Source organism: Aethalodelphis obliquidens, unplaced genomic scaffold, assembly GCF_003676395.1.
Source record: "Aethalodelphis obliquidens isolate GAN/ISIS:26980383/991018 unplaced genomic scaffold, ASM367639v1 scaffold42, whole genome shotgun sequence".
In the NCBI taxonomy this organism is placed as follows: domain Eukaryota; kingdom Metazoa; phylum Chordata; class Mammalia; order Artiodactyla; family Delphinidae; genus Aethalodelphis; species Aethalodelphis obliquidens.
The window spans coordinates 5242000-5268209 of NW_020837986.1; the positions used below are offsets into that span (position 1 = coordinate 5242000).

The following is a 26210-nucleotide window of genomic DNA, read 5'->3' on the forward strand; positions in this document are numbered from 1 at the left end:
GCGACTCGTAGGGTGGGCGTGGTGACGAACTGAGATCCTACACACAGAGCCCGTCGCCCAGCGCCTGACACAGGGCAGATGCTTGTTTCGTGTTACCGCCAAAAAGAGCAGAGAGCCGAGAGCCCTGCCGCTCTTCCGTATCACCACCCCCTTCGTTAGCACCTCCGACGGCCAGTTTCCCTCACTGCTGAGACCCTCACTACCGAGAGGAGCAGCGCATCTGAGCCACTCCTCATGTCGGGGCAGATGTGCACACACGTGCACACAGCCCGCTGAGAGCTTGACCCGTGTCGCCCACTCACCTGCCGCTGTGACTGCCTCTTAAGCAGAGACCTGTGGCGTCTTCTGAGGATCTGACTTAGGTGCCATTGTCCTCTCTCCCCCCACAGCTGGGGGCTTAGGTCAGGACTGAGATCTTCCTGCTCCCAAGCCCCATCCTCCTGCCCTGCTTTGTGGCTTCAGTTAAAAACCGCCCTGTGTCAGGAGGGAGGCGAATGTGGGGTCTGGCCGAGGGGTCGCAGCCGCAGGTCCCGACTGCCAGCCCCGGCGGCACACGCGCTCAGATCAGGGTGAAGCAGAGAAGACTGGCACAGCCCTGTGCAAGGATGACACGGAAACTCATGAAGTTGTCCTTTTTTGTATGTTACACGTGAAACTAATATTATGTCAGTTATCCCTCGATAAAAGAAAGTCTTGACTAAGACTTGAGATCTCTGGCTGGTTCCAGCTCCCAGTGCTCCGGCAGCCACTCCGCAGGGCGGGCGCCCCTCTACCGTGAGCACAGTGGAAGCGGCTCGGTGGTTTCAGGCTCTCAGCCTCAAGGGAGAGGCCCTTGGGGCACAGAGCTGTGCAGCTCAGGGTGGGCAGGCGGACAGGAAAGGCCGGTGAGGAGCCCCCAGATGCTCACCCGCCATCCAGTAACCTTCAGCATCTTGTGTCTCTTCGTCCTTTTTCAGGGGTTTCTCCCGGAAAACAAGTTCAATCACACCCTTCCTGAGCCTGTTCTCCGAGACTCAGGCCCCCGCCGGAGGGGCAGGCGGCCCCGGAGCGAGCTCCTGAAGGCTCCCGCCCTCGTGGCGGACTCCCCCTCCGGGATGGGGCCTCTCTTCATGAATGGCCTGATCGCCGGGATGGACCTGGTCGGACTTCAGAACATGAGAAACATGCCTAGCATTCCCCTCACGGGGCTGGTGGGGTTCCCGGCCAGCTTTGCAGCGATGCCCACGGGCGAAGAGGTCAAGAGCACGTTGAGCATGCTGCCCATGGTGCTGCCGGGGATGGCCGCCGTGCCGCAGATGTTTGGGGTCGGGGGACTCCTCAATGCCCCCATGGCCACCACCTGCGCCTCGGCTGTGCCAGCGCCTTTGTCAAGCACAACGAAGAGTGGCACGTCGGCGGCTGAAAAGACTGCAGAAGACCAGCCCAGCGGCCGTGATGTCAAAACGGACACGTCAGCCGAAGACAAGCCCGGTCCTAGTCCATTTTCCGATCAGGCCGAACCTCCAATAACTACGAGTAGTCCTGTGGCTTTTAACCCGTTTCTCATCCCAGGAGTGTCCCCCGGACTCATTTACCCATCCATGTTTGTCTCCCCCGGCATGGGCATGGCTCTGCCGGCCATGCAGCAGGCCAGACACTCGGAAATAGTAGGTCTGGAGAGCCAGAAGAGGATGAGGAAGAAAACAAAAGGGGACAACCCGGACCCCAGCCCAGAGCCTGCACCCGGGTTGGAGAGGGAGCCGGGCGGTGCCCAGAGCTGCCCCGAATCCAGGGCCCCCGCGCCTCCAGAGAGAGGACACGCAGCACAGGCCGGCGAAGGGGGCCCCCAAGACTCTAACAGTGTCACCAATTAGAACTTTTTCATTGAAGAAATTCTTATGACTTGTAAGTTTCTTATCCCATCAAGGTTTGTTACTTCCCTCACTTCACTGTCATAAGAACCTGTGTTTCCATAAGTACTATTACCTACCTGATTTCCTGTCTGAGAACTATGGTAACAGATGTTAATAGTCACAGGGTCTTGCCACGTCATCAGCTAAGTGTCGTTGACCTAGTGTAGGAGGCGCAGAATCCTCACTCCGTTACCCAGTCGTTCATTCCAGCAATCGTAGTTAGTGCAGACGTGGGGACACGCCCTGCCCCCTTCTCTTCCAAGTTTCCCACTTATTTGAGGAGGAAAAATGGCAAAGGAAAACCGTCTAGGGATTTACCAGTGAAGAAGGGCCGAAGGAGAGGCAGAGAGCAGCTCTTTTTTCCATGAGCTGTGCTGAATGGGAAGAATGTGTTGGGGAACCAAAAAGCACAGAGGAAGAAGTGCTGGTGCATATTTTTTAGTTAAAATATTTCCCAGTTTTATCATGATTACTAAACGAGTAGGATAGGCAGAAGTATATAATTAATGGTTGAAACCACGTATGTTCATTTCTTTCTAAAACAGAAACCTTACTGGTAGTAACACCTTTGTGGGTTTTCAGGCACCTGCAGCAAGAAGAAATACCGATGGGGCATTACTTGATACACACACATCCCCCCTCTCCCAAGTTAACAGGGGGTTCTCAGTACGAGAGAGCTGTACACACCTTGAGCCGTTGCCGGCGACGATGGGGGTGGAGGACTGCACACGACTAGCTGTGCCCCCGCCGAGGCCTCTTAGGGACTGCTCTGGCCACTGCCAGGCCTCTCGGCTCCTAACTTCACGCTCCCCTTCGCCAAGAATCAGGCTCTTTCTGGAGCCTGCAAAGCAAACAGTCCCTCAACACTCTTAGACTCGCCAGGGTTTGAGGTTTGTACCACCTCTTGGAATGCGACTGTGAAAAGTTTTTTTCTTCTCTCCAGATTTTTCTCTACTCGGTTTATGTTTTACAGTCGGACCCAGATCCCAAAGCATCAATTTAGTGGAGACCGTGTTGCAAATTAACATTATTCCCCCTTCTTCCTCAGCTGCCCAGGCCAGGCCCGCAAGAACCCGCCGGCCCCAGCAACCCTCACCTGCTTTCCTTCGCCCTCCCACGTGGTCCCTCCCTTCTGATGGTGTCACTTTTCACCCACAGTTCACACTCTGAGACTTGAAAGAAGCTCGTGGTTCAGTCCCCAGGGGCACAGGGCTGTGCAGGACCGTCAGAAATGTTGGAAGTGTTACTAGTACCAGTTTCACCTTTTGTTGTCACAATTTACTGTATTTTTTACTTTTTCTGTTACAGTTTTGCTATAATTTATCAGAAGGTCCAAAAATTTGACATAACTATTTCAGTTTGCATTATTTATTTATGATGCTTTTGTCATTGTCTTTTATACATTTGGGATTATAAATTATGTAAATGTCAAAATGAGCATCTCAAAGAAGTCTGTTAAATCGTGGCCGGAAAAAAAAAAATCAATCAGCTGTATTTTCAAAAATTGGAGTCCCAGTTTTATGAATCAGAGTTATAAATCAGAAATTCTATAAACTGATCATATAAGAAGAAAGAATCCAGTAATTGAACAAATTCTATTTAATGACATCTTTGTAGCATAGATGATCTCTAATGCTGACAACAGATTTCTTAGAAATGCTGCTCTCTCTATTTAACTAACATTTTGTTCAGTTTTGCCTCCAGTGGAAGCAGAAGAGGTTTTTTCAGCTGTTAAATCCTGAAAATCAATATAATTTATTTATGTAAAAAAAAAATCACTCAATTGATATATTTTTTGAACCTTTTAAGTACTAATTTTCTTTTTATCAAGTAGAAAAAAAACTGTATTTGCCCTAAATCCTTAAAATACAAATGCTATAAAAATTCATGTATCTTGAAAGCCTTACTGCAAATGAGTATTATAGACATCCAGCAGAGCCTGGGTTTTCTTTGTTGTCGTTGTTTTGTATGGAAAAGCTGCTTTCCCCAGGTTCCACTTAGAGCCTACAGTAGGTCACAGGGTTCAACATGGCTTTGATTTAAAAACCCACCAGCATGCTAAATCCCGTGTTATATCGTATCGAACCTGTATGTTAACTCTCTGGGTGTTTAGGCTTCTCTTTGACTGTTATTGTGTCCCTGTTTGCAAAATGAAAATGACACTCTGTGGATTATTTGCTCTGTAAGGCATAAGTGCTTCTTATGATTATTTTGACGTTTCCAAGAGCAAAAACCAAATTTAAACTCTCTTCAGCAAACTTGAGCCTTTTCATCTAATTCCATGTCACTCACAGCCATAACCTTCCTGGATCATTCTTCACCCCATGTCTTACATAATAAATTGTCTGTGGTCTTGATCCTGGATTTAAAAAAAAAAAAAAGTTTAAAAGTCACATTTCTATTTGAGGACTTCAGTGGCACGTGGATGTCTCTTGCTGCCTGGGCATTTTTATGAAGGCATCATATGCACACAGGAATCCACTGTCTTTCCTAGGTGCCCAGTTTATGCCGGGCACCCTGTTGGGGGCTTGTTAAATATCGTTCAGGAGGGTTGGCTTGATTTACCTCTTGAGCTACCAGAACACCGAGTTAAAACAGATGCCGTAGAAGGGGGTGCAGCACCGCACCTGCTCCCCAGACTTGGGGCCTGAACGCTCGCAGCTGATGCCTCCACTCTCTTAAGCCCCATTTCATGGGCCCCACCTCAGGTCACACACCTGGGGCTTCAAGAGGGAACCTCTGTGGGTTGGAACAGGCCCCAAAACACAGAAATGCCTCTCCGTAGCCGAAGTTCTTGCGGCTTGTGAGAACTTCGTGATCCTCAGCTTTGGGTCGCTGTGTCAGGAGTCATCAGTGAGGCTGGCAGGGAAGTGCCAGAGTCTCGGTGAGGCTGAGCCTGAGGAGCCCCACCTGCCTCACCCTTGCTGGGTCTCTTGCTGGTACCAACAGGTGGTGGATGGACAGCCTGGAGCATGGGTGGGCCATGGTTCCAGAAGGCCTGACGGACCTCTGCTACAGCTTGCTTTGTAGATCTTTAGATTTGTGGAGCCCTCCTGGGTAGAAGTAGTAAAGAGTCTTGGTTTCACTCTTGACCTCCAGGCCTGCCCCAGTAGATTCTACCTCCTCGTACGAGGGTGGGAGAGTACAATTAGTCATGTACGTTGGGCTACTGTTTTAATGTTTCGTGCGTGTTTACCATAAGTGACCTCATTTGTCCTCAGAGCATCTTGGTTGCTGGGTAGAGGGATGCTGGCGTCCAGTCTGCCTCACGGAAGCCAACGGAGGGGCTGCAAAGCTATCTCAACCACAGAGAACAGAGCTGGGATAGACAACCCCCCAACCCCACCAGCCTGAGGCCAGGACACGCCAACCTTTGTGATACTTAGTCTGGGACCCCTCAGCCTCAGAGACCAGCTCTGACTGAATTACGCTCGGGAAAATTGGCACCGGGAAACATGGAACAGTTGTGTCATACCCTCTGGAAAACCTTATGCTCTATTCATTTATACCTTAAAATGGTTTCTTGCAAGAATTACTGTTCATTGGCCGGGTCTAGAAACCACAAAAGGACCTCTTCCTCAGGTCAGCAGTGGGGTTCACCCAGCTCAGTGACTATCACCTGGGTTCTGGACCGTGGCTACTCAAAACCCAGTCTCCGAGGGACAGGAGCGTGCGGGCAGGTCCTCAGGACACACGGCTTGTGCTACCAAGTGGCCGGCATCGTGACCACCCTCGTAATCCACGCTCAGCGGGGTATCCGTGGGGTAAGATAGGAAATAAGGGAAAGGGATGAATAAAGTACCGGCTGCCATGAGGAAGGTGTTCCCCGCGATGCGTTTGGAAATGACTGAAGTTGGTGCTGTGGAAGCCCATCCTGGTGTCCCGAGCTCCCAAGGTCAAAAGGACAAAGGGAGCGACTAGGATGGGGGCGGGGGGAGGTGAGTGGAGGCCCTGGAAGAGCTGTGGTTCCCCTGGCCGAGGCAGGAGCAGCATTCCCACCTTCTCTAAGCTTCAGTTTCCTCTGTAGAACAGGGCTAATTATAACTTGAACCTATAGGGTTGTTGATGGGGTTGATGGAAATGATAAATGTCAAGTGCGTGCAACTGCTTGTTATGTTTGAGTCATGTACCTTTACTCCTTTTAAATAGCTGGGGAGGTGAGGATTGCCAGTCCCGGAACGATAAGATAGTTAAATTAGGGGTGTAGCAGGGGAATTAAGGGTGAGGAGAATCTTGCTCCAAGCCCTGAGGCGAGTACAGAGTAGATCTGTGGTTGGACTCAAAGCACCTGCAGGAAACAGGTTTTCTGACTGCCTCTGTCCCTATGACCCTACACACAGGAAAGAAGGGGCCTGTTTTTTTTTTTTTTTTTGTGGTACGCGGGCCTCTCACTGTTGTGGCCTCTCCCGTTGCAGAGCACAGGCTCCGGACACTCAGGCTCAGCGGCCATGGCTCACGGGCCCAGCCGCTCCGCGGCACATGGGATCTTCCCGGACCAGGACATGAACCCATGTCCCCTGCATCGGCAGGCGGACTCTCAACCACTGCGCCACCAGGGAAGCCCAAGAAGGGGCCTTTTCACGCAAGCCCGTTGATCAGAGTGAACTAAAGGGGTGAGGAGACTATTGTGGGGCTGGGGGACAGGGCAGCTCCCGGGTCTGTGTAGCCTCCGTTGGGGTAGGGTTGCCAGATTTAGGGGAAAAAAGACACCCAGTTACATTTTAATTTCAGATAAGCTAATATTCTTGGTACACGTATATCCCATGCAATATCTGGTAGGTAATTATGCTAAGGTGTTTTTGGTTTATCTAGATTTCAAACCACTAAGGGACCAGGCATCCTGTTTTCTCCGGTCCCTTAACGTAATGATGCACATTTACTAGGAACTTCTTTGAGTGGGGCTTGTGCTTTATGGCCATATTCCCAATCCCCACAGTAACACTGAGGTTACACCCATTTTACAGATGAGAGAACTGAGGCCCAGAGAGGCTAAGTAACACCCAATCACCCAGCTGATAAATGGCAAGGGATCTGGGGACACAGAGAAACCAATTCCAGAGCCATAAACTGGCCAATAATGGAGTCAGGGTGGGCATCTAGTCTGAGGCATGGAGGAGGCTAACCCTCAGTGCAGCTTTGTAAAACAGCAGTACACAGGGATGATGAGCAAGGGGAGAGGGGCTGATCTGGCCCGTGCGGCCCCCTGGCTACAGTGGCCAGCCCTGAGGCCAGAGGAGCCAGGTCACCCAGGAAAGAAGGCATTTCCTTCCCATCCTGCTGTGCGAGTCTGGGGGCGGTCATGGCGTCTGGGTGCTTGGACTTCCCAGCCTGGGTCCAAGGGGAGGCATCCAGCCTTAGAAGGTGGAAAAGAAGGCTGGCAGGGGGTTGTGTAACTGCTCAGCCAGAAGGGTCTGGGGGGAGGGGAGGAGTCCTCTGAGGCTAAGAGGAGAGAGGCAACTTGGCTTGCAGGTAGTTCCCCAACCAGGGATTGAACCCATGCCCTCGGCAGTGAAAGCGAGGAGTCCTGACCACTGGACCGCCAGGGAATTCCCAAACTGTACTTTTTTTTTTTTTTTTTTTTTGCGCTGAGGCAACTTGCAAACAGACCATCTCCAAAGCTTTGACTAAGGACCTGGAAAGCAGGACCAGAAACCCCAACCGCGAGAGCTTCGGTCTGGCTTTTTAGTGTGAAAACTGCTCGCCTCTCACCCTAGGGTGCCGTCTGCACCCACCAGGCCCTGGTGACCTTCCTCCCCTACCCCGCGAGGCCCAGCCTCACGTCCGCTAAGGGTCCCCAGCACCACTTCCCGCTGCCTGCTCTGCGGCCCACTGTGCCAGGCCTCGACGCCCATGATCTCATCTGAAACGTGTTCCCCAGACGAGGACGAGGCCCAGGTGGTTGTCACCTCCTCCAGTGGCACCTTGAGTGGAAGGACAGCAACCTAGAGGGGCGTCGGAATCCAAAAGCGCAGGCCCCTCCCAGTCTTCCTAGAGCACACAGCCCATCGCCTGGTTTGGTACAGCCCACACGCCAAGAATGGGCTTTTATGTTTTTTAATAATGGGAAAGTCAAAAGAATACTATTTCACGACCCATGAAAAGCATACCAAATTCAGGTTTCAGAGACCACGAGGTTTTCTTAGAGCACAGCCACGTTCCTTTACGTACTGTCCAGGGCTGGCTCCACCCCACACAGCGGGCTTGAATGGCTGTTCCAGAGCCATGTGGCCTGAAAAGCTGAAAATATTTGCTCTGTGGCCCTTTACAGAAAAAGCTTGCAGACTCCTGTCCTGGAGCATCCATTGTATTCACAGATTCAGTGCAAAAACCAAGTCACTTAAAGTATTTTTATATTAATTCAAACGTGGTTTTGTATAAATATGAACCATACACTAGTATAGAAGAGTGACATCTACTTCTGAGATAAAACAGACTTCAAAGAAGTGCTGGACTTGGGGCCTGTCTCGAGTTTCCGCCTCCAAACCCCCAGGGCATCCTTTCACTTCAGAGGAAAAGTCAGAACCGCCTGTCCTGCCCTCTCTCTCCTCCACGCCATGTCCTATTTGGGGCAAAGAAGAAGGAAGCCAGAGGACAGATGTGAAGCTGCCAGCGATAGAGAAGGAATTTTTAGAGAAAGGACCCAACAAGGGCAGGAAGACGCGCGTTCGGAGGACACAGGCAGAGGGAGACACACGATGTGGGTTAAGGACCAGAATGCAAAACCACCCACGCCGTGGGAAGGGGCCCCCAGGACGGTCCTCCGTCAGGGGCTGTGGGCTGACTCTCTGCAGTGTGGGCTGAAGATGGGCCTGGCGGACGAGCCAGCTTGGGTCGTGGTCCCACCCGGAGCTCAGGCAACAGGAAGACCAGATGCAGGGAGCTGAGTGCAAGGCAGCAGTGGCTGGGAGCCGCCGGCGGGTGCCCTAGCCAAGGCTCACTGGCAGCCACATCCTGGAAGCCGAGTTCAGAGGAAACAGGAAAGAGCAGCTGGGACCAAGTCTCTGCAGGGACAAGTGAGTTCCCGTCACACACCCTCCCACGTTGTGACTAAGGGCAGCCGGCACACCTCAAAGGGCCCCAGCCCACGGCCAGCTCGACCCTCTTGTGACAGAGAGCTGGTGAACTGGCCTCCCAAAGGCACGGGGCCCTAGGACACTGCCTGGGGACTTCCGGCCCGTCCTGCTGTGCGGCAGGCTGGGCTGTGCTCCGGACACAGATCAGATCAGGCACCACCCTGCTGCTGGGGGCCTCAGAGTCTGGTTGGGGGACAGGACTGACCCACAGAACTACCGAATCTGCCGGACGTTGCCCTCTCCTGACCCAGCACCAGGCAGAGGGACGTGAGACACTGAATGGATCCAAGGCTCCTGCCGGCCAGCATGGATTGTGTGTGGGGAGCATCTGCCGGGGCGCAGACGTGGGCGATGACAGGGGGGAGGGCACGGGAGGGAGGAAGTGCCGCAGTTTTCAGGGGAGGAAGATGGGCGATTCGGCTAATGGCTTCCTAGTAAGTTTGACATCAATGCAAGTGGGCAAAAGTGTAGAAAGGAGTTTTAAAGCTGTGCCGAGGGTTTACCTAGAATAAGTCAAGCCCCATCCGCCTCCATCCTTTTTTGGGAGGATGACTCTTGGGTGAAGAGAGCCGTGCTGGGTGCTTTTCACAGTGATGGAAAAAACAGAGAGCTGTGGGCATGTGTCCCGACCTGAATGGCCATGCCCAAGGAGAACTAAGAAACAGGTATGCGTCCCTCTGGGGAGACCTCAGTGGCTCATGGGCCGGCCCTTTTATTCAATACATTGCAGTGTTCGTAAACTCGCATGCCTCCCGGGTGAGGCAGGTGACATACATGAGTGACACAGGCCAGAGTTAAGGCAATAAATTTAAGATTTAAGACTTAAACGTAAGACCAATGGCAACTGGAAACCTCTTGCCCTGACTAAGGGGCAGCGGCTACCAGCTGCAGCCAGTTGGTACCATAGAGGAATTGGGGCTCTGTGTTGCCCGATACCGTGATTGTTTTTCAACAGAGGATGGAAATTCAGATATTTGTATAGAATCCCCAGATTTTTAAGTGTATGCAATAAGTTCAGATTTTTCAGAAACTCCAGGGGCAGACAAATGTCTGTCGACGGGCTGGATCCAGGGCGCTGGGAACAAGTCTGCTACCTGAGCGATGGCAGAGCCATGGGCGCTGTCAGGCTCCCGATACAGCCCCCAGGTGACATGTGAGAAAGCAGAATCAGGATGTGTTTTAAGGGAGGTGACTATCCTGTCCCCCACTGGGGTGTTCAGCTGGCTCTCAGAAGCAGGACACGAGGAGAGGCTCCGGAGCTCACGTCGGTGCAGTGCTGGCAGCTAGCAGCCCCCGGAGGACTGAGCTCCCCCCACCCCGAATGTCCAGGAAGGCACTGCAGTCGCACATGGGGCGGCCCTGGGGACCTGCCAACATCTGATGGGACCCACTCCCACCCCCTGGACTGAAGCAGCCATGCAAAATCTCCTCCGTCTCATCACTGGGCCCCTGGAGCTAGGGTCCTGGCTGGGTGCGTGTGCCTGTTGTGTTGATACTTGGGCCTCACCCTTCTCCATCCCCCAGCGCATGCAGGTTCCTGAGAATCCTCAGGGTCTTAGAAAGAGTGAGTGATCTCACCTGCGGCCACCTTGCAGGTGTGAGTGGGGGAGGAGAGCAGGATGGGGGAGGGGTCCAAGCTAAGCTTGCAGGCAGTGATGAGAGGAGACTGGAGAGGTGTTAAGCCTCAGTCCTGGCTCTGACCGAGAGGAGGCCCGACCGGGAGAGCAAGATCCCGGTCCCACGGCCCACCCCTTCCCCCATCCCCACTCCAGCTCTGATCCAGGCTTTTCCATTCACAGATCCCAAACGTTCCAGGCTGGCAAAGAGCCAGGGGGGCTGCCAAATCCCCAGTGAATGCCTTCGGGGGGACTGGGGTGGGGGGATGTGCAGACCTCTCAGGTGGATCATAGGGGCCTGAGGAAAGCCCCCAAGCCCAGTCCCCGGGCCCACAGTTGGGAGACCCTCCAACTCTCACAGCGGTCCCTTGTCAAGTCTCCCCATCGGGAAGCAAGCTGTATGTCCCTAGGGAAAGGGCCCTCAACTTGTCCTCCTGGCGTGCGTGTGCATCTGAGAGACAGCTGGAGGGCGGGGGGCCTGGTGAGGAGTTCCCGCCAGCTGAGCTCCTGTGGCCACTTCCTTCCTTTCCCTAGACAAGTTGGAGATGATTAGCCTCCATTCAGGGAGGGGATGCAGACGCAGCCCCCCACCGTGGACTGGGGTATGGGGGGGTTTGGAGCTGTGCTCTCAGTACACGGCCCACCATCCCGAACAGGCCCAGGGAGCAGCCATGGTCCACCGCTCGCCCCCTGGCTCCGCTGGCCCCGGCACCCCAGCCTCGTAAGCAGCAGGAGTTGGGAGATAAGACCTCCATCCAAAGTGGCACTGTCTCTGCCCATTCGACTATGGGGGGGAATGTTCTTCACATCTGACCTTGTGATTTGGGGTTCTCGATTATTCTTTGCGCCCTCTGGCTCCCCTCCCTTTCGTGCTAAGCCAGTCAGCGGGTCTGTGCTCATTTCTCAGGGATTTGATATGACAATGAGCAGAAAAAGAAAAGAAAAGAAAAGGAAAGGAAAGAAAAGAAAAAAGAAAAGAAAAAAAAGAAAAGAAAAGGAAAGGAAAGAAAAGAATCTCCTCTTGTCTTTTGACTTTCACAAGCAGCCCCTGCCTGGACACAATGGGACAGGTAAGAGCAAAGCATCCCATACCGCCCCTCGCCCCATCTAGAAAAAGATTCCTGAGGGCAAGAGGAGGGTCTGTCAGTGGGGACCGGCGGGGAAGCTCCTGGAGCCCAGCTGGCTCTCGGCAGCAGGATGCGATGTCAGCCCTGCAGACCTCTGGCCTCCTCCCTGGGGGCCCGTGGGGCTGCCCTTCCCGCGTGGCTGTGGCACCCCCAGCAGCAGCAACACGTCCCCATGCACTGACAGTGAGAGTGGCTGTCGCCTGTGCCCCAGGCTTCACTTGGGGTCAGACCTTCTTGCCCCCATTGGACACCCCTCCTCCCAACACCCAGGACACCAGCCAGAGCCCTGCGCCGATAGAAGATGGGGCCTGGGTATCGGTGGGGGGAGAGCAGTGCAGAAAGCCCACCCGCCCACTGTGCTCTGAGGGGCTGGGAGGAAGCAGCCCAAGGGCCCCGCACCCCAAGTCAAGTGGGTGCTGAGTAAACCCCGCCCTGTGATGCGGGGGCTGCTCGAACGCCCACTGACCGACTTGGAGCCCGGCGGCTGTGAGCTCTCTGCAGGCCAAGAGCAGAGAGCACAGCCAGGCCACGGAGCCTCCCTGCAAGGCCGAGACAGAGCGGGAGCAGTGCCCACCTCCCTGACGGTGGGAGGGCCCAGAGTTTATCCACAGAAGGGTCTCCGGGGGCAGCAGGATTCTCAGAAGGGACTCAGTTTCTGAACGGCCCAGCGCACCTCTCTGGGTCTCTCCTTCCCTGTGCTCAGTGGGATTCCTGGGGTCCCTGCCAGCTCTGCTGCCCTGAGATGATGTGTCCCTCTCCCTGCGGGTGGAGGGTCCTCAGTCTAGGCTCAGCCTCAGGACTCGAGGCCCTCTCTCTGGCTGAAGCTCCGTTGACTGATGCTTCCATTTCCTCCTGGGGCTTGGAGCGGGGGTCCTGAGGCCCCTCGGCAGGGTCTCTACCTTCCTGTTCGGCTATTCCCCAAGAGCCTTTTTATAGAGTTCGGCTGGGATCCAGGGAACTTTGGGAAAGTATGTATGGGACAAGCCAAGCTGTACTAACCTGTCTTCCTCCTGGAGCTGAAAGGGGCCAGGTGGTTCCCAGACAAACGCAGAGGCGGGCTTGCGGGTGGGGAGGAGGCTTGCACACGTTCAGGGCGGAGGTGAGGGTTGGGGAGACATGGCCAGGGGCAGCAGAGATGGGGGCCTGCTCCCAGGTGTCTTGTGTAGACACACATGAAACACACACACACACACCCAAAAGTACTTGGTTACGGACTTGGTTACACAGCTCCATAGGCATGCAGACATGGACAGGCATGTGCTGTGTATACAGAAATATGCACAGGCACATGTACAGACACTGCAGAGACGTGCTCAAACGTGTTCACACATACAGACCCGCACACACACATATGCACGTGCATACACACAAAGGATGCATATTGAGAAGTTCCAGGCCACACCTAGGAGGAGGGAGAGGGTCTGACCACCCTGATGACCCAGCTCCCTCACACCCAGCACACACACGCGCGCGCACACACGCACACACACACACGTGCGCGCGCGCACACACACACACACACCCCTTGGGAGGGAACCACTTCCTTCAGAGGAGCTTTTGGACTCAGGGCAACATGAAATCAAGACCTCATGCTGGGAAAGAAGGCGCCTTTGTGTGCTGGGATGGGGCTGCAGGAGCAGCTGCAGCTCCTCCAGGATAAGGGCCAGGCCCACTCCGTTCTGTTCCTCACCCCCGGGGAGGAAGGTCAGGCGGGGCCAGGGATGGAGGGCGGAGTGGGAGCGCCAGCAGGCCCTGCACCAACCCTGGGTTACTGTCTCAGAGTCCAGAAAGCCACTCTGACCCCCAGCCCTGGTCTGGCCCTGTCCCCAGAACACCCCGTGGCTCTGCCCCCAGGTCTGGTGCGATGCTGACCCAGACCAAAGCCTGGCTCTGGCCTCAGGCTCCACGCTCGCCTTGTGCCAGTGGCCTTGCTTTTTTTTTAGCAGAGTGAAAAAAGGTCAGGCTCTCGAGTTATAAAGACGTGAGGTTGAGTCCTGGCTCTGCCGCTCGCCAACGGGATGAACCTAATTTTTTTGAGCCCTGAGTTCAAGTTCTTGTTACCGTGCTCAGAGCCTGGAGGCAAGTCCTCTTTATTGGTCCCTCAGAGCCTGCTGCCCTCTCTGTGTGTTTTATCTCCGGGCCCGGGCCGTGGGGCTGGTAGAGCATCGTGCCAGCTTCTGTTGCCCAGGCCCAGTCCCTGGAGCTGCCCCCTCTGAGCTCCTTCCTCCCTTTGCCCGCCTGCCTTTGTGGTCCTTGCCCCCAGCTGCAGGCACCCGGGCCCCCTGCGAGCCTCCTTGTCAAACTCTGAAGGTGCCTCCGCCTCCCCCCTGCTCCCCCGCCCCAGATCCAGCCTGCCCCCTGCTCCCTCCGAGCTGCGTTCTCTGCAGGCTGAGCCTCCAGCGAAAACAGCCCCGTGATCTAACTCAGTAGGATTCAGCAGAGGGAGACCCAGAGGTGACTTCGGCACCATCTCCAGACACTGTGCCGGGACTATCTCCAGTCATTCAGTCAACAGATATTTACTGAAGGTCTAGTCTGCGCCAGATGGTGTTCCAGATGCTGGACATTCAGCAGTGGACAAATAGACAAAAACCTCCGCCCTTGTGAGCTCACGTCCCAGTACCATTACCATAACGCACACTGTTGGGGGCCTTGAGCGTCACACGGTCCCCCATGTCTACCCTGAGAGCTGTAATCATCCCACGCGCACAGACAGCACTTCCTTCCTGTGACACCACAAAACTTGGGCATGTCACTATCATAGCTCTTTCTCTCCCCTCGGCCACCCTGCCCCGAGACCATGGGTATCTCAAGGGGAAGGGGGAGCCTGGCATAGATCTGGTATGAAGCCATGATTGTCGGACTCAGCAATGGCTTTCAGTAGTTCAAGTGCGTTCAGCTACCACTGCCCCTTGGTGGGTGTCTTTCTTTTGCTCTAACTGTAACTAGGCACCTCTCTTTCAATGTATTTTTAATGTGTTATATAATTGTGTATAATTACATAATAGTCAAAGGGTCTGTGTCCCTTTTGTTAATAAAGTTGTTCTGTTTTAGGAAATGACTTACCCTGAAGCTCAACTAACCTAGCGTGGGGCGTGTCAGGTCAAGTGCTCTGCTCTGTACCCGTGGTACGATTCATCTGTTCGTGCAGTATTAGCTGAACACCTGCCCCACGGCAGACCCGGAGTCGCGGAGCGGGAGCCCGGGGAGACCCCTGTCATCTATCAGGGGACCAGGACAGGTAAGCAGAAAAGCGCGATTAGGTGGATGGAATGATGGGCTGGTGCTGCAGGAGCCTGAAGCGAGACCCCTGGGAGGCTGGGTGGATCAAAGATAATTATGCAGGACCGGGGACATTGAGCTGAGACTTCAGGGAGCCGTTGGGTGTATTTTTCCGATAGAGATGAGAGAGGGATGATCCAGACAAAGGCGCCAGCATTTGCAAAAGTCATGGAAATGGGAAGTGCCTGATGTGTGTGAAGGAATGGGGAAATGTTAGATGTGCTGGGCGGGGCAGGTGTGTGGCAGGCTGGGCTGGAGAAGAAGCTGGTGCCAGATAGGACTGTGGATGCCAGGGTGCGCAGGGAACCCCTGCCACATGGAGGACACCCAACCTGGCCCCAGAGCTGCTCCACTGAGCTCTCCCTGTTCCCATCAGAAGGAACCCTCTGGCTCAGCCTTGCCGTCCCCACCTCCACCTGCCGGCCCCACCTCCAACCTGCCCCAGGAAACTCAGGTTTCGCTGTGGTCAGATTCCCTCTATTCTTGGCTTTGGTTAAAAAAAAAAAAATTATGGGTGGGAATTTTTGTAAGAGCTCTTTATATAGTGAAACTCTTGATTCTTTGTTACGTAGCTATCTTGGTTTTTTTTTTTTTTTTTTTTTCTGCAGCAGTTTGACCTTTATTTTGTTTTGATGGAAAGAAACCTGACATACTTTTGTTGTCATATTCATCAATCTGTTCGTTTGACGTTGTCTTAGAAAATTATTGCCTATCCTAAAATTGTATATGGATTAGGATTCTTTTCTGGTTTAACTTCCAACATTTAAATCTTTAAGCCATCTGAGGTTTATTTCGGTGTAAGGTAGGAATCTAACTTTATTTTTTCCAAATGGTGAGCCAGTTGTCCAGTCCTGTTTAGTGAGTAATCCATCACTTCTGCACTGGTTTGTTTATTTTGTTCAAAATTCATTTCCTCTCTTCTTGATTTTGAAAGTCATACTTGTAATCTAAAAATTAAAAAAATTTTTTTTGTAATTTTAAAAAAAGAGGAGCAGGAGGAAGCAGAGTAGTCCAAATGTCATGGAAATGTATGACATAAAAGGTGAGAGCCCTCCCCTGGGCTCAACAGTTTGTTATATATCATTTTATTATCAGTTTTATAACACTTATTAGATTTCCCTTTAAACAGAGAAGTACAAAGGAGAAAACCCAAGAGGAATCAAAATCTCTAGATAACATATACTGACATAAAATTATGCTGACATTAAAAAAAAAAGAATAATACATAATAGGGTTGGAAAAGTCAAGCCATCCTGAAAGATACAAAATGAAAAATCAGGGAATTCCCTGGCAGTCCAGTGGTTAGGACTCTGTGCTTTCACTGCCGAGGGCCCGGGTTCAATCCCTGGTGGGGAACTAAGATCCCGCAAGCCTCACAGCATGGCCAAAAAAAAAAACACCCAGCACCTCTCTCACTCACTATCCTCCCACACCAAGTCTCTTGCCCCAAAGGTAACCAGCTACATTTCCTATTTGCTTTAGTTTGAAATGCATTTCTTTACCACACTCTGTGTTCATTTGTGGATGGGTCTATTTCTGGACTTTCAATTTTCCCTGCCGTTTATCTGTTTGCTATTCTGGTGCTGGTACCATACTGTTTAAGGTATTAGAGTTTCACCATATGTTTTAACAGCTGGGAGGGTAAGGCCTCCCTTACTGATCTTCATATACAGGGATGTCATGATTGTCTTGGTCCGTTCTGGCTGCTCTAACAAAGTACCATAGACGGGGTGGCTCAAACAGCAGACATTTATTTCTCGTGGATCTGGATGCCGGAAGTCTGAGATCAGGGTGATAGCATGATCGGGTTCTGGTGAGGCCCCTCTTCTGGGCAGGCAGTCTGCCAACTTCTCACTATGTCCTCATGATGCAGAAAAGGGGCAAAGGAGCTCTCTGGGGTCCCTTCCGTGAGGGCACTGATCCCATTCATGAGGGCTCTAACTTCTGTTACAATTATCTCCCAAAGTCCCCGCCTCCTCATGCCATTACATTGGGGGTAGGATTTCAATACATGAATTTGGGGTGAGGAGACACCGACATTCAGTCCATAACAATAGCTATTCTACACTTACTTTCCATGTCAACTTTATATTGTAAACCTCCCCCATTTGATTGAAAATTTGTTGGACTTGCATTATTTTTATGGGTTAATCTGGGGCTGGTTATCTTCTTTGAGGGACTGAATGTTCCTGTCGTGAGTAAGGGCATGACTGTCTCCTGAGACTACATTCAGGTTCTCTGATATTTCTTGTTCAGGATCTTGAACATCCCTCCTCAGGGCACCTTAATCTTCATCCACGGGATGCTATAGCTGCCGCCCCCTGAGAGCAAGAGGACTTGGGGGGCTTGGTCACTGTCCTCTGGCACCCGAGGGCCCTCAGGTAGAAGAGGGAGTAGACATGCTCGGCAGGGCTCCAGGGATGGACCTTGGACCTCTGGGGGGTCACACAAAGACCGCCTTTGGCTCCACGAAAGGAAGAATGTTCTGTCTGTTGGAGCTGCAGGGCCACGGAACGAGGAACAAGCCACCAGGGGAAGTGGGGAGCGCTTCACGGATGACACTTTTCCAGTGTTCCAGGGAAAATGTCGCCTGTGCTGCCCAAGGGCTTGCTGCTTGGGTGGGGGGAGTGGTGGGGGGAGGGACGCTGGGTCACAGGGCCCAGCCCTTCCACTCTGACCAAGCAGGAAGGTCCAAGGCTTCCCAGCACCCCATCTGTGCCCCTCACCTTGCTTCAGTCTCCACAGTGACCCCTCATGATGGGATGGTGTTAATCAACTTCACCTCCGCGGACAGTGAGGCTAAGCAAGGCCAAGAGACGTAACCAAGGTCACCCAGCGGCACTGGTGTGACTCGGATTCCCGAGCACATGCTCCCGCAGGCCGCCTTTCTGTGACTGTTCCCCGGGGGCCCCTCTTCAGAGTCAGGGCTGACCAGTAGGAGGCTGGATCATGCTCCCCACCCGACCCTCAGTCGGGGCACAGCTGCCGGGCAGGTGAGTGGCCCAGTGGGCAGCGGGAGGCACCGCCAGCTCCTCTCCCATGCCTGGTCCTGCACGTACGTCTGTCTCTCTCCCCCGGGCAGCTCTCCGCTTGGCTCTCAGTGTCCTCCGGGGGCCAATGGGCTTCTTGATTCCAGGCTGCACATCTGGAAGTTGATGCTATTAAAACAAACCCCATTATATAACAAACAGACATCTGGAACCCGTTAACGCCGAGCTTTTAGAAAAAGAAATTGTTTTGGATGTGCTCTCTCCTAAGAACGTGGCAAGGAGCCCTCACCCTGGCTGTCCAGGAACCTACCGGCCAGGCGGCTCCTCCCGGGCCCATTTCTCAAGGTATCTCAGGCCAGGCCGGAGGTGGGCCCAGGGAAGAGGCGGGGACAGACTCCGCCCTACCGGCCTGGCAGCTTCACCATCTCCTGAGGGCTACGGCCTTGGAATGCTTCTTTCCAATTTCATTCAAATATTTATTCAGCACTTGTGTACCTACTATGTGCTGCTAACTCCCTATCATTCACATGCCCACCCTAACACCCCCCCACAAGCCTGATTTCTCCATGATGGCTCAAGAAAACAGATCATGGACTGCCCTGCGTGCTAAACAGCCATGCTTTAACAGCTCTGCACCTCTGTTTCCTCGGACGCGGAGCCTGAGCACCTAAGCTAGTCTCCGGAACTCCCTAGCAAGCACCCTCGGGCCTCTCCCTGGATTGTTGTCCTCCCCTTCCTCCTTGGACTAGGCGGGCTGGGGCTAAAATATTGAGGGGGAATTCATCCACAAATGATGGCATGGGGCTGTGGTAGTTCCCTCTATGAGTGGACCTTGATCTAGCAATGAGGATGCTTTATGAGAAATGTCTGGCTAATATTTTCAAGTGGAAATTTTATTCTTTTAATATTTTTTCCCCAATATTTTGTGATGAAAAATTTCAAACATACAGAAAAGTTGAAAGAACATGAACATGAACCCCCACATGAAACCACCGCCTAGATTCTGCAGTTGTTAACACATTGCTGTATCTTTCCATCTATTTACTCATCAGTCAATTCAAAAGCAGTCTACAGGTACCACTATACTATTCCTCTAAACACTTGCATATCATTAACTAGAAATCAATATTTGTTTTTGGTTTTCTTTGAGGTGAAACTGACATTCAATGAAATGAACAAGTCTGAAGTGTAAGATTCCAGCAAGTCTGACAAACGCAAATACCTGTGTGACCCAAACCCCTATTACCATAGACAATTCACCATCAGCCCCAGAGCGTTCACCACAGCCCTGCCCAGTCAAGCCCCATGCGTCACTCCTCCCAGAGACAACCACTGTGCAGGTTATTCTCACCGTAGATTAGGTGTTATGGGCTGAACTGTGTTTTCCCAAAATTCATATGTTGAAGCCCTAGCCCCAGGACCTCAGAATGTGGCTGTATTTGGAGGTAGGACCTTTAAAGAGGTGATGAAGGTAAAATGAGGTCATATGGTGGGCCCTGATCCAGTATAGCTGATGTCCTTAGAAGAAGAGATCAAGACACACATATGCACATGAACGGAAGAAAGACCACATGAGGACACAGGGAGAAGATGGCTATCCACAAGCCAAGGAGAGAGGCCTCAGAGGGAACCAACCCTGCCCAAACCTTGATCTTGGACTTCTAGCCTCCAGAACTGTAAGAAAATAAATTTCTGTTGTTTAAGCCTCCTAGCCTGTGGCAGTCCTAGCAAGCTAATACATCAGCTTTGCCTTTTCTAGAATTTCATGCACTATGTATTCTTTTGTGTCTGCCTTATTTTACCCAGCATAAGGCCTTTGGGATTCATCTATATTGCTACATGAGTAAGTACTGTTTTTCCTTTTCGTTGCTGAGTAGTATTCCATTATATAAACATTCTAGTTTGTTTAGCCAGGGCAATTTATTTTTTAATGACAGAAGAATCGTTTTATAACGTTTCTCTCTATTGTATGCTTTTTTGTTTTGTTTTGTTTTGTTTTTGCCGTATGCGGGCCTCTCACTGTTGTGGCCTCTCCCGTTGCGGAGCACAGGCTCCGGACGCGCAGGCTCAGCGACCATGGCTCATGAGCCCAGCCACTCCGCGGCATGTGGGATCCTCCCAGACTGGGGCACAAACCCGTGTCCCCTGCATCGGCAGGCGGACTCTCAACCACTGCGCCACCAGGGAAGCCCTATTGTATGTTCTTTAGGTCATCCCAGCAACAGAGAAGACGTTCCACAGCTAGCCCTACTCAGCAGGGAGCTTTAGAACTATATTCGAAAGTCTAATCATCCTGAAATGTATATAAAACACATGATACTTCCTGAAGTGAAAAGTTCTTAGAGATGAGATTAAAGAAGTAGTGCATCATTTTTATCTCAGTGAGTGCAGATGAGCCCATCCAGAATGCAGTTTACCTGTTTGGTTAATGACACCGGTTTTGGTGTCGGGAGCTTCGGGTTTGAGTCTTACTTGCTGCGTGACCTTGGGCAAATCACTGAGCCTCATTTTACTCACCCAAGAAAAGAGGCCAATGATCCCATCCCTAAGGGTTGCTTGAAGACTGAATGAACTAATGAGTTCAGGGTGTTCCCAGTGGCTGGAAAGACTAAGGACTTAGGAAGCGTTCCCTGTTGTGATTTGTCCCCACTCAGCAGACGTCAGAGCCAGAACTCTCTCGTGATAGGGCAGCAAAAGTAGATTTCTAGGCCACAAAGGGTAGAAAATGAGCTTCCTGCACTGACACATATAATAGCTGAGACCCAGGAGCAGGGTGGCGAATACCATACCAATGTCAAATCAACAAGCTGCTGAGGTCGGTTAGGCTGATGCAATCCCCGCAGATGTGGTGCTTTCAGAGTTTCATAAAACACACTCTGAATTCTGGGATCCAAAAAGTGCTTCCAGCATGTGCAAGTCTTACACATGTTTGGCCATTTCTATTTCTTATTTTGTTCTGTCTGAATGGGGCAGTTCAAAAATTTGTTTCACTTGGTCATGATTTTTTCTAGGGAAGTGGAAGTTTAAATCTGATAATCTAGAAACCCATCTTTTATAATAGATTTTAATTGAATATTTTCCTTCTGACCCAGCAGGAGAAATACATAATCCAAATGGCTGTCATTTTATTTTATTTCCGAAGTTCTTTTTCCTCCTGAAAAAACATTTATTTTTCAACTTTGAAGTCCTTAGGAATTATTTTTTTGGTGTAATTTATCCGCTCTGCCCCAAGTGGTTTTGAAATGTTCATAATTCCTCTCAGATGATCTTTTCTGGCTTTTAAAGACAAAGAAAATATCTATCGTTTCACTTTGAAGCTCTTGAGAAAAAATTCCTGGGAGCTTACCATGTGGTAAAGGAATTTAAAATAAAAAAGATACATTCGGATTTGGAAACAGGGCTGTCAATTGGACCCACCGATTACCTGCAGGATGAGAAGGATCATTTACTACAACTTCCTACGCCCTCATGGGATCTCAGCGTTGTCCGTCACCCATCACCGCTGCAGGTGTGTTTAAGAAATCCCCTTCCTCCTGCACGTTTCATGAGCACCCTGCTTCCAAAGGTTTGCAAAACTCTTTTGGTAGGTACATCACGCTATGCCAAAAACAGAACTGAGAGCATCTGACAGCCTTTCCTTTCCTCACAAAACTTACTATCACCAGACCCCAAAGATGTACAGAAACCCCGCAGACTTTCTGCTACCAGCCAGGTTTCTTGGCCTTCCCCAATCAATAGAAATTGACTAGAGGCCAGACAAGAAATTCATACAAGGCTTTGTTGGGGCCCCTGCTGCAGCAGATGGGAGAGCAATCAACAGGTTCCCTTGCTTGTTCTCCTCCTGAGGGGAGGCAAGCTTATTTCTTATACGGGGTGAGGGTAGGTGTGTGTCCAGGGGTCGGGCCAGAGGGGTGGCTTAGGTGTTTTGCCCACCCCTTAGAGGGTGGTGTGTGCAGGGGGCATGCGCAGTACCCTGCTTTTGCTCCTGACACGCTGTTTTTGCTCCCGGGCTCTTCAAAATTGGCAGTTGGGTTTTTTGGTCTCTTTGTATCTTTTAGGTCCAGAATTTGCCCCAACTGCTCATGCACGCAGTTATTTTTAGTCCCGAACAGCTTCTTTGTATTTTGTTGCTGGAGGAGAGGTGTGTCCAGGTGCAAGCACTGCTGCAAAGGGGCCCACGTCCCAACAAAGGGTCCCAGGTCCCAGCCTGTCGCATTTCCATACCACTCAGTATCCACACATTCAGATGTCCTCTCATAGACCTAGTAGTGCATTTTATTCAAGTCAGTTCCATTTGGTTGCTTTTTCTTTTTCTGATATATTTTTATAACGCTGCACAAGATGATTGATCCCAGTCATCTCTTCAACAGCCATGAAACCCGAGAACCTCTTTTTTTTTTTTTTTTGAGAACCTCTCTTTAATTAAACCTCCTGGATTAGGACCGCCCTCCTTCCCAACTCCAAAAATGCTACTACAGCAGAGCTCAAGGTCAGTCAGCAGCCAGGCGTGGCCAAGAGGGCTGGCTCCCTGTGGGCTGGACAGTAGGGACCCACAGCAGAGACAGCCTTGGGTGAGAATCAGGTCTGCTTGGTTCCAGGAGAGGGCTTGGATCCACCAGAGAGCCGGGGCCGGCAGCTTTGGGTGCTCCTGGGAGGACCTGCGGAATCCCTCCCTGTCCCTGGGGACACAGAGCAGTCCCTTCTGGGGCATCACAAGGCACAGCCAGCCTGTCTGTTGGACCTGAGCCCTGGGGGTGATTAGAGCTGCAACGAGGCAAGGGGATAAACTTCCCTCTTGGTACTGCATTTGCAGCATCTCGTACGTTTTGGTATGTTGTGTTTCCAGTTTTGTTTGTCTCAGGATATTTTTTTAAAATTCCCTTTTGATTCCCTGCTTGACCCAATAGTTGTTCAAGAGTGTGTTGTTTAGTTTCCACGTATAAGTGAATTTTTGTTTTCTTACTGTTACTGATTTCTAGTTTCATTCCATTATGGTCAGAAAAGATGGCTGGGATCATTTCAGATGAATGGATAAAGAAAATGAGGTCTGTTCCTACCATGGAATATTACTCAGCCTTTAAGAAGAAGGAAATCCTGCCGTTTGAGACTTGGATGAAGCTGGTGGGTGTGATGTTAAGTGACACGAGCCAGACAGAGGAGGACAAATACAGTATGATCTCACTTATATGTGGAATCTAAAAATGTTGAACTCAGTAAAGCACAGAATAGAATGGTGGTTGCCATGGGCTGGGGGGCAGGGGGGAGATGTTGGTGGAGGGGTGCAAAGTTTCAGTTACGCAGGATGAATCAGTTCTGGAGATCGAATGACAGTGTATGACTATAATGAATAATACTGTATTCCGTACTTGAAATTCACTAAGAGAGTTGCTCGTAAGTGTTCTCACCACCACCAAAAAAACTGCGTGAGGTGATGGATGGATTAATTAGCTTGACTGTGGTAATCATTTTACAGTGTATACATACATCAAAACGTCACGCTGTATACCTTAAGTATATACAGTTTCTATCTGTCAATTATATCTCAGTAAAGCTGGGGAAAATGTGGAACTTAATAAATTTTATATTGAAGTTTGGGGAGAAAAACAAAGACAAAGAGAAAATAGGCACCCGAAGGAAACCAACAGCCGGGAGTAAGAGCCTGCAATTTGCTCAGAATCACAGGAGTCAAACAACAACCTGCACAGCAACATGAAAAAGAAAAAACAATAAGAGCATTAAAAAAATATCAGATGTGAAAGAAAATACTTTCTTGAAGTAGGAAACATGATTTTAAATTTAAAACAAGTTGGAGGAGAGGATGAAAACCTGGGAAACCAAATGGAAGAGAGAACGCAAAACACAAAGCAAAAATAGCAAACAGAAATCATGCAGGGAAAACCCAGAGCCTAGGAGGAGAGAGACCCAGGAGACATCATATGGGAATAATACAAAGCCTAGAAGGAAAAAAGCAACACATGGAGGAGAAACCATAATTTTAAAACGAGAAAGAAATTTTTCCGTGGTTTGAAGACAGACTTGGGTTTGAAAGGGCTCGTGGAGTTCCAGGCAGGAATGATGGAAAAAATCAGACATCTAGGCATAGCCTGGGAAGATTCCTGAATTCCATGATTAAAGGGAAAACTCTTATGAGCTTCCCGAATGAGAGAACAAGTTAAGAGAATCGGCCTGGAACCACACATTTTTAAAGTTAGAAAAGAGAAAAGCATCCTGTGCCAGCCAAGGTGCCCTTTACATACCTGGGATAGAAGAAGCTCAAAGGTCCAGAGACTCTCCCTGGACCCCGTGGAAAATGCCTGACAAAGGAATCTAATCAGGTAATAAAAGAGTCAGTTTGGAGATGAGGTGAAGAAAGGAGGAAGCCATCCATGGTAGCTGAGAAGCTACCGATTTATGTATAGTTAGCTCCAAACGGATAATGACAGATGAGATGGAATTTGTAATATAAGCACTAAATAAGTTAAGAAACAAAACAAAACAAAACAGAAGAGAGATGCGATAAGACCCATTGCTAACCTACAACTGAAAGTGCTGAATTACCTTGACAAAAGGTAGGAGTTGAGGGGGGAAAGGGCCAGCAAAAGCATTTAAAATATTTCTTATTGGGTGGGGCAGAAGGAAGAAGGAAAAAAGAGACCCTGGGTGGGAGGAATTGATTGGTACTTTGTTGACATATAAGAGAAAGTGTTTTTTTTTGTTGGTTGGTTGGTTTGTATTTTATGAAAACCAGAAAAGGAAAGGTCAGAACCGTGGAAGGCAACATACAGTAAAGCTTCCAAAATGAGAAAGCAAAAGAGGAAAGACCAGCATCTATTGTCAGTTGTTCCATCTGTTCCTTTTTTTTTAATTAAAAAAAATATATTTTATTATGGAAACTTCTAAACACACACTACAAGAGAGAGAATAAGACAAGGACTCTCCATGGACCCACTCTGGGTTCAATACTCATTTTTTTTTAAGCTGGGGATATTTGATTATCACAAACCCTGTACCATTTCAGTTTTTAGTTTTCCCAGCAGTTTATTTAGAATTTGCACACTTTTGTAGAAACCGGCACTCCTCCTCAATGATCAAAACATTTCTTCTCCTTTAGTTCTTACTCTGATCTCCAAGAACTCCAAAAGTACACCGTCAGAAAAAGACAAGGCACGATCTTTTCCTGGTAAATATTTTAGCTTCTTCAAGATTGACTTTTTTATGACAGAAAACTGGCAAACACAAAATGCTAAATCTTTCCGATTTCCAAGATTTAAAAATCCTGAAGTTTGCACAAAACTTGTGGATTTTTTTGACAGGCTATATTAACCCGTGTTTACCTTCACTAAGTAAGTGACACTTGGCTTGGAATGGTATCAATCACTCGACTTTGGTGCTAGGTGTTAAGGATTCTGGAAAACTCTGTACCATCACTTAACTCCCTGGATAGCCTCTAGATCCTTGGTGGAAAATGACAACAGACTGCACTTAAAATAATCACAATTACCAAGAAAGAAACCACAGCCAACGTTGGTTAAGATGTCAAAAAGTGAAGAAGAATGAAAAATGTTTGCAAGCACAGAGCTAGGCAGGCCAGGCGGGCGGGCAGGCTGATGACACCAGCCAGGTAGGAAGGGCCACGGAAATGCCAGCACCAGTTGGGTTGTTCCCAAACGTTCCTATTTTCCTTTGTTTTTTCTTTTCTTTCAAGTTGAAAACCTGTGGGGTTTTTTGGTTTTTTTTTTAACATTGCCACAAAACATATAGCAAAGCCGTGTTTACTAATTTACACACCTGGTTTCAGGTACTTTTTGAAGGCACTGTCATGTTTCTGCTGATTCTAAATTTGTTTTCCTCTGGGAACCTGGGTGAGGGAGCACCCAACCTTTAGGCCCTCAGGTCCCTCCTCCTCGGATCTGCACTCACAGCCCGGGATACACCCTATGAGCCTCGGTTTGGGCCCCGCCCTCCAGCTGTGGAGGGCTGTGGCCGGTGGAAAGTCACGGGGGCCTGGCGGCCCCTGCACACCCTGTGATCCAGACTCTCCAGGGCCCTTTCCTTGCCACCCTTCCTCAAACCTGCACTTCTCGTTGGCCCTGCCTAAACACTCCTCCATCCTCACCCCACATCCAGGGGGAGAACCTCAGCTGCCATTTAGCACAAGGAGCCCCTCCGCCTCTCCCCGCTGCACCTGCAGGTGCCCTGCTTCCCGCACCCCCCTGGCCCTCCTCTTCCA

General features: G+C 50.5%; 1 protein-coding gene across 1 annotated transcript in view; it reads left to right on the forward strand.

The window, feature by feature from the left end:
- Nucleotides 1-3792, forward strand: part of CHD6 (chromodomain helicase DNA binding protein 6) — a 172467-nt gene extending 168675 nt beyond the window's left edge. Inside the window, exon 38 of the mRNA XM_027078281.1 lies at nt 957-3792. Coding sequence (XP_026934082.1) covers nt 957-1853 — 897 coding nt within the window. The 3' untranslated portion in view covers nt 1854-3792. The remainder of the gene's footprint in view (nt 1-956) is intronic.
- Nucleotides 3793-26210: the final 22418 nt, after the last annotated feature.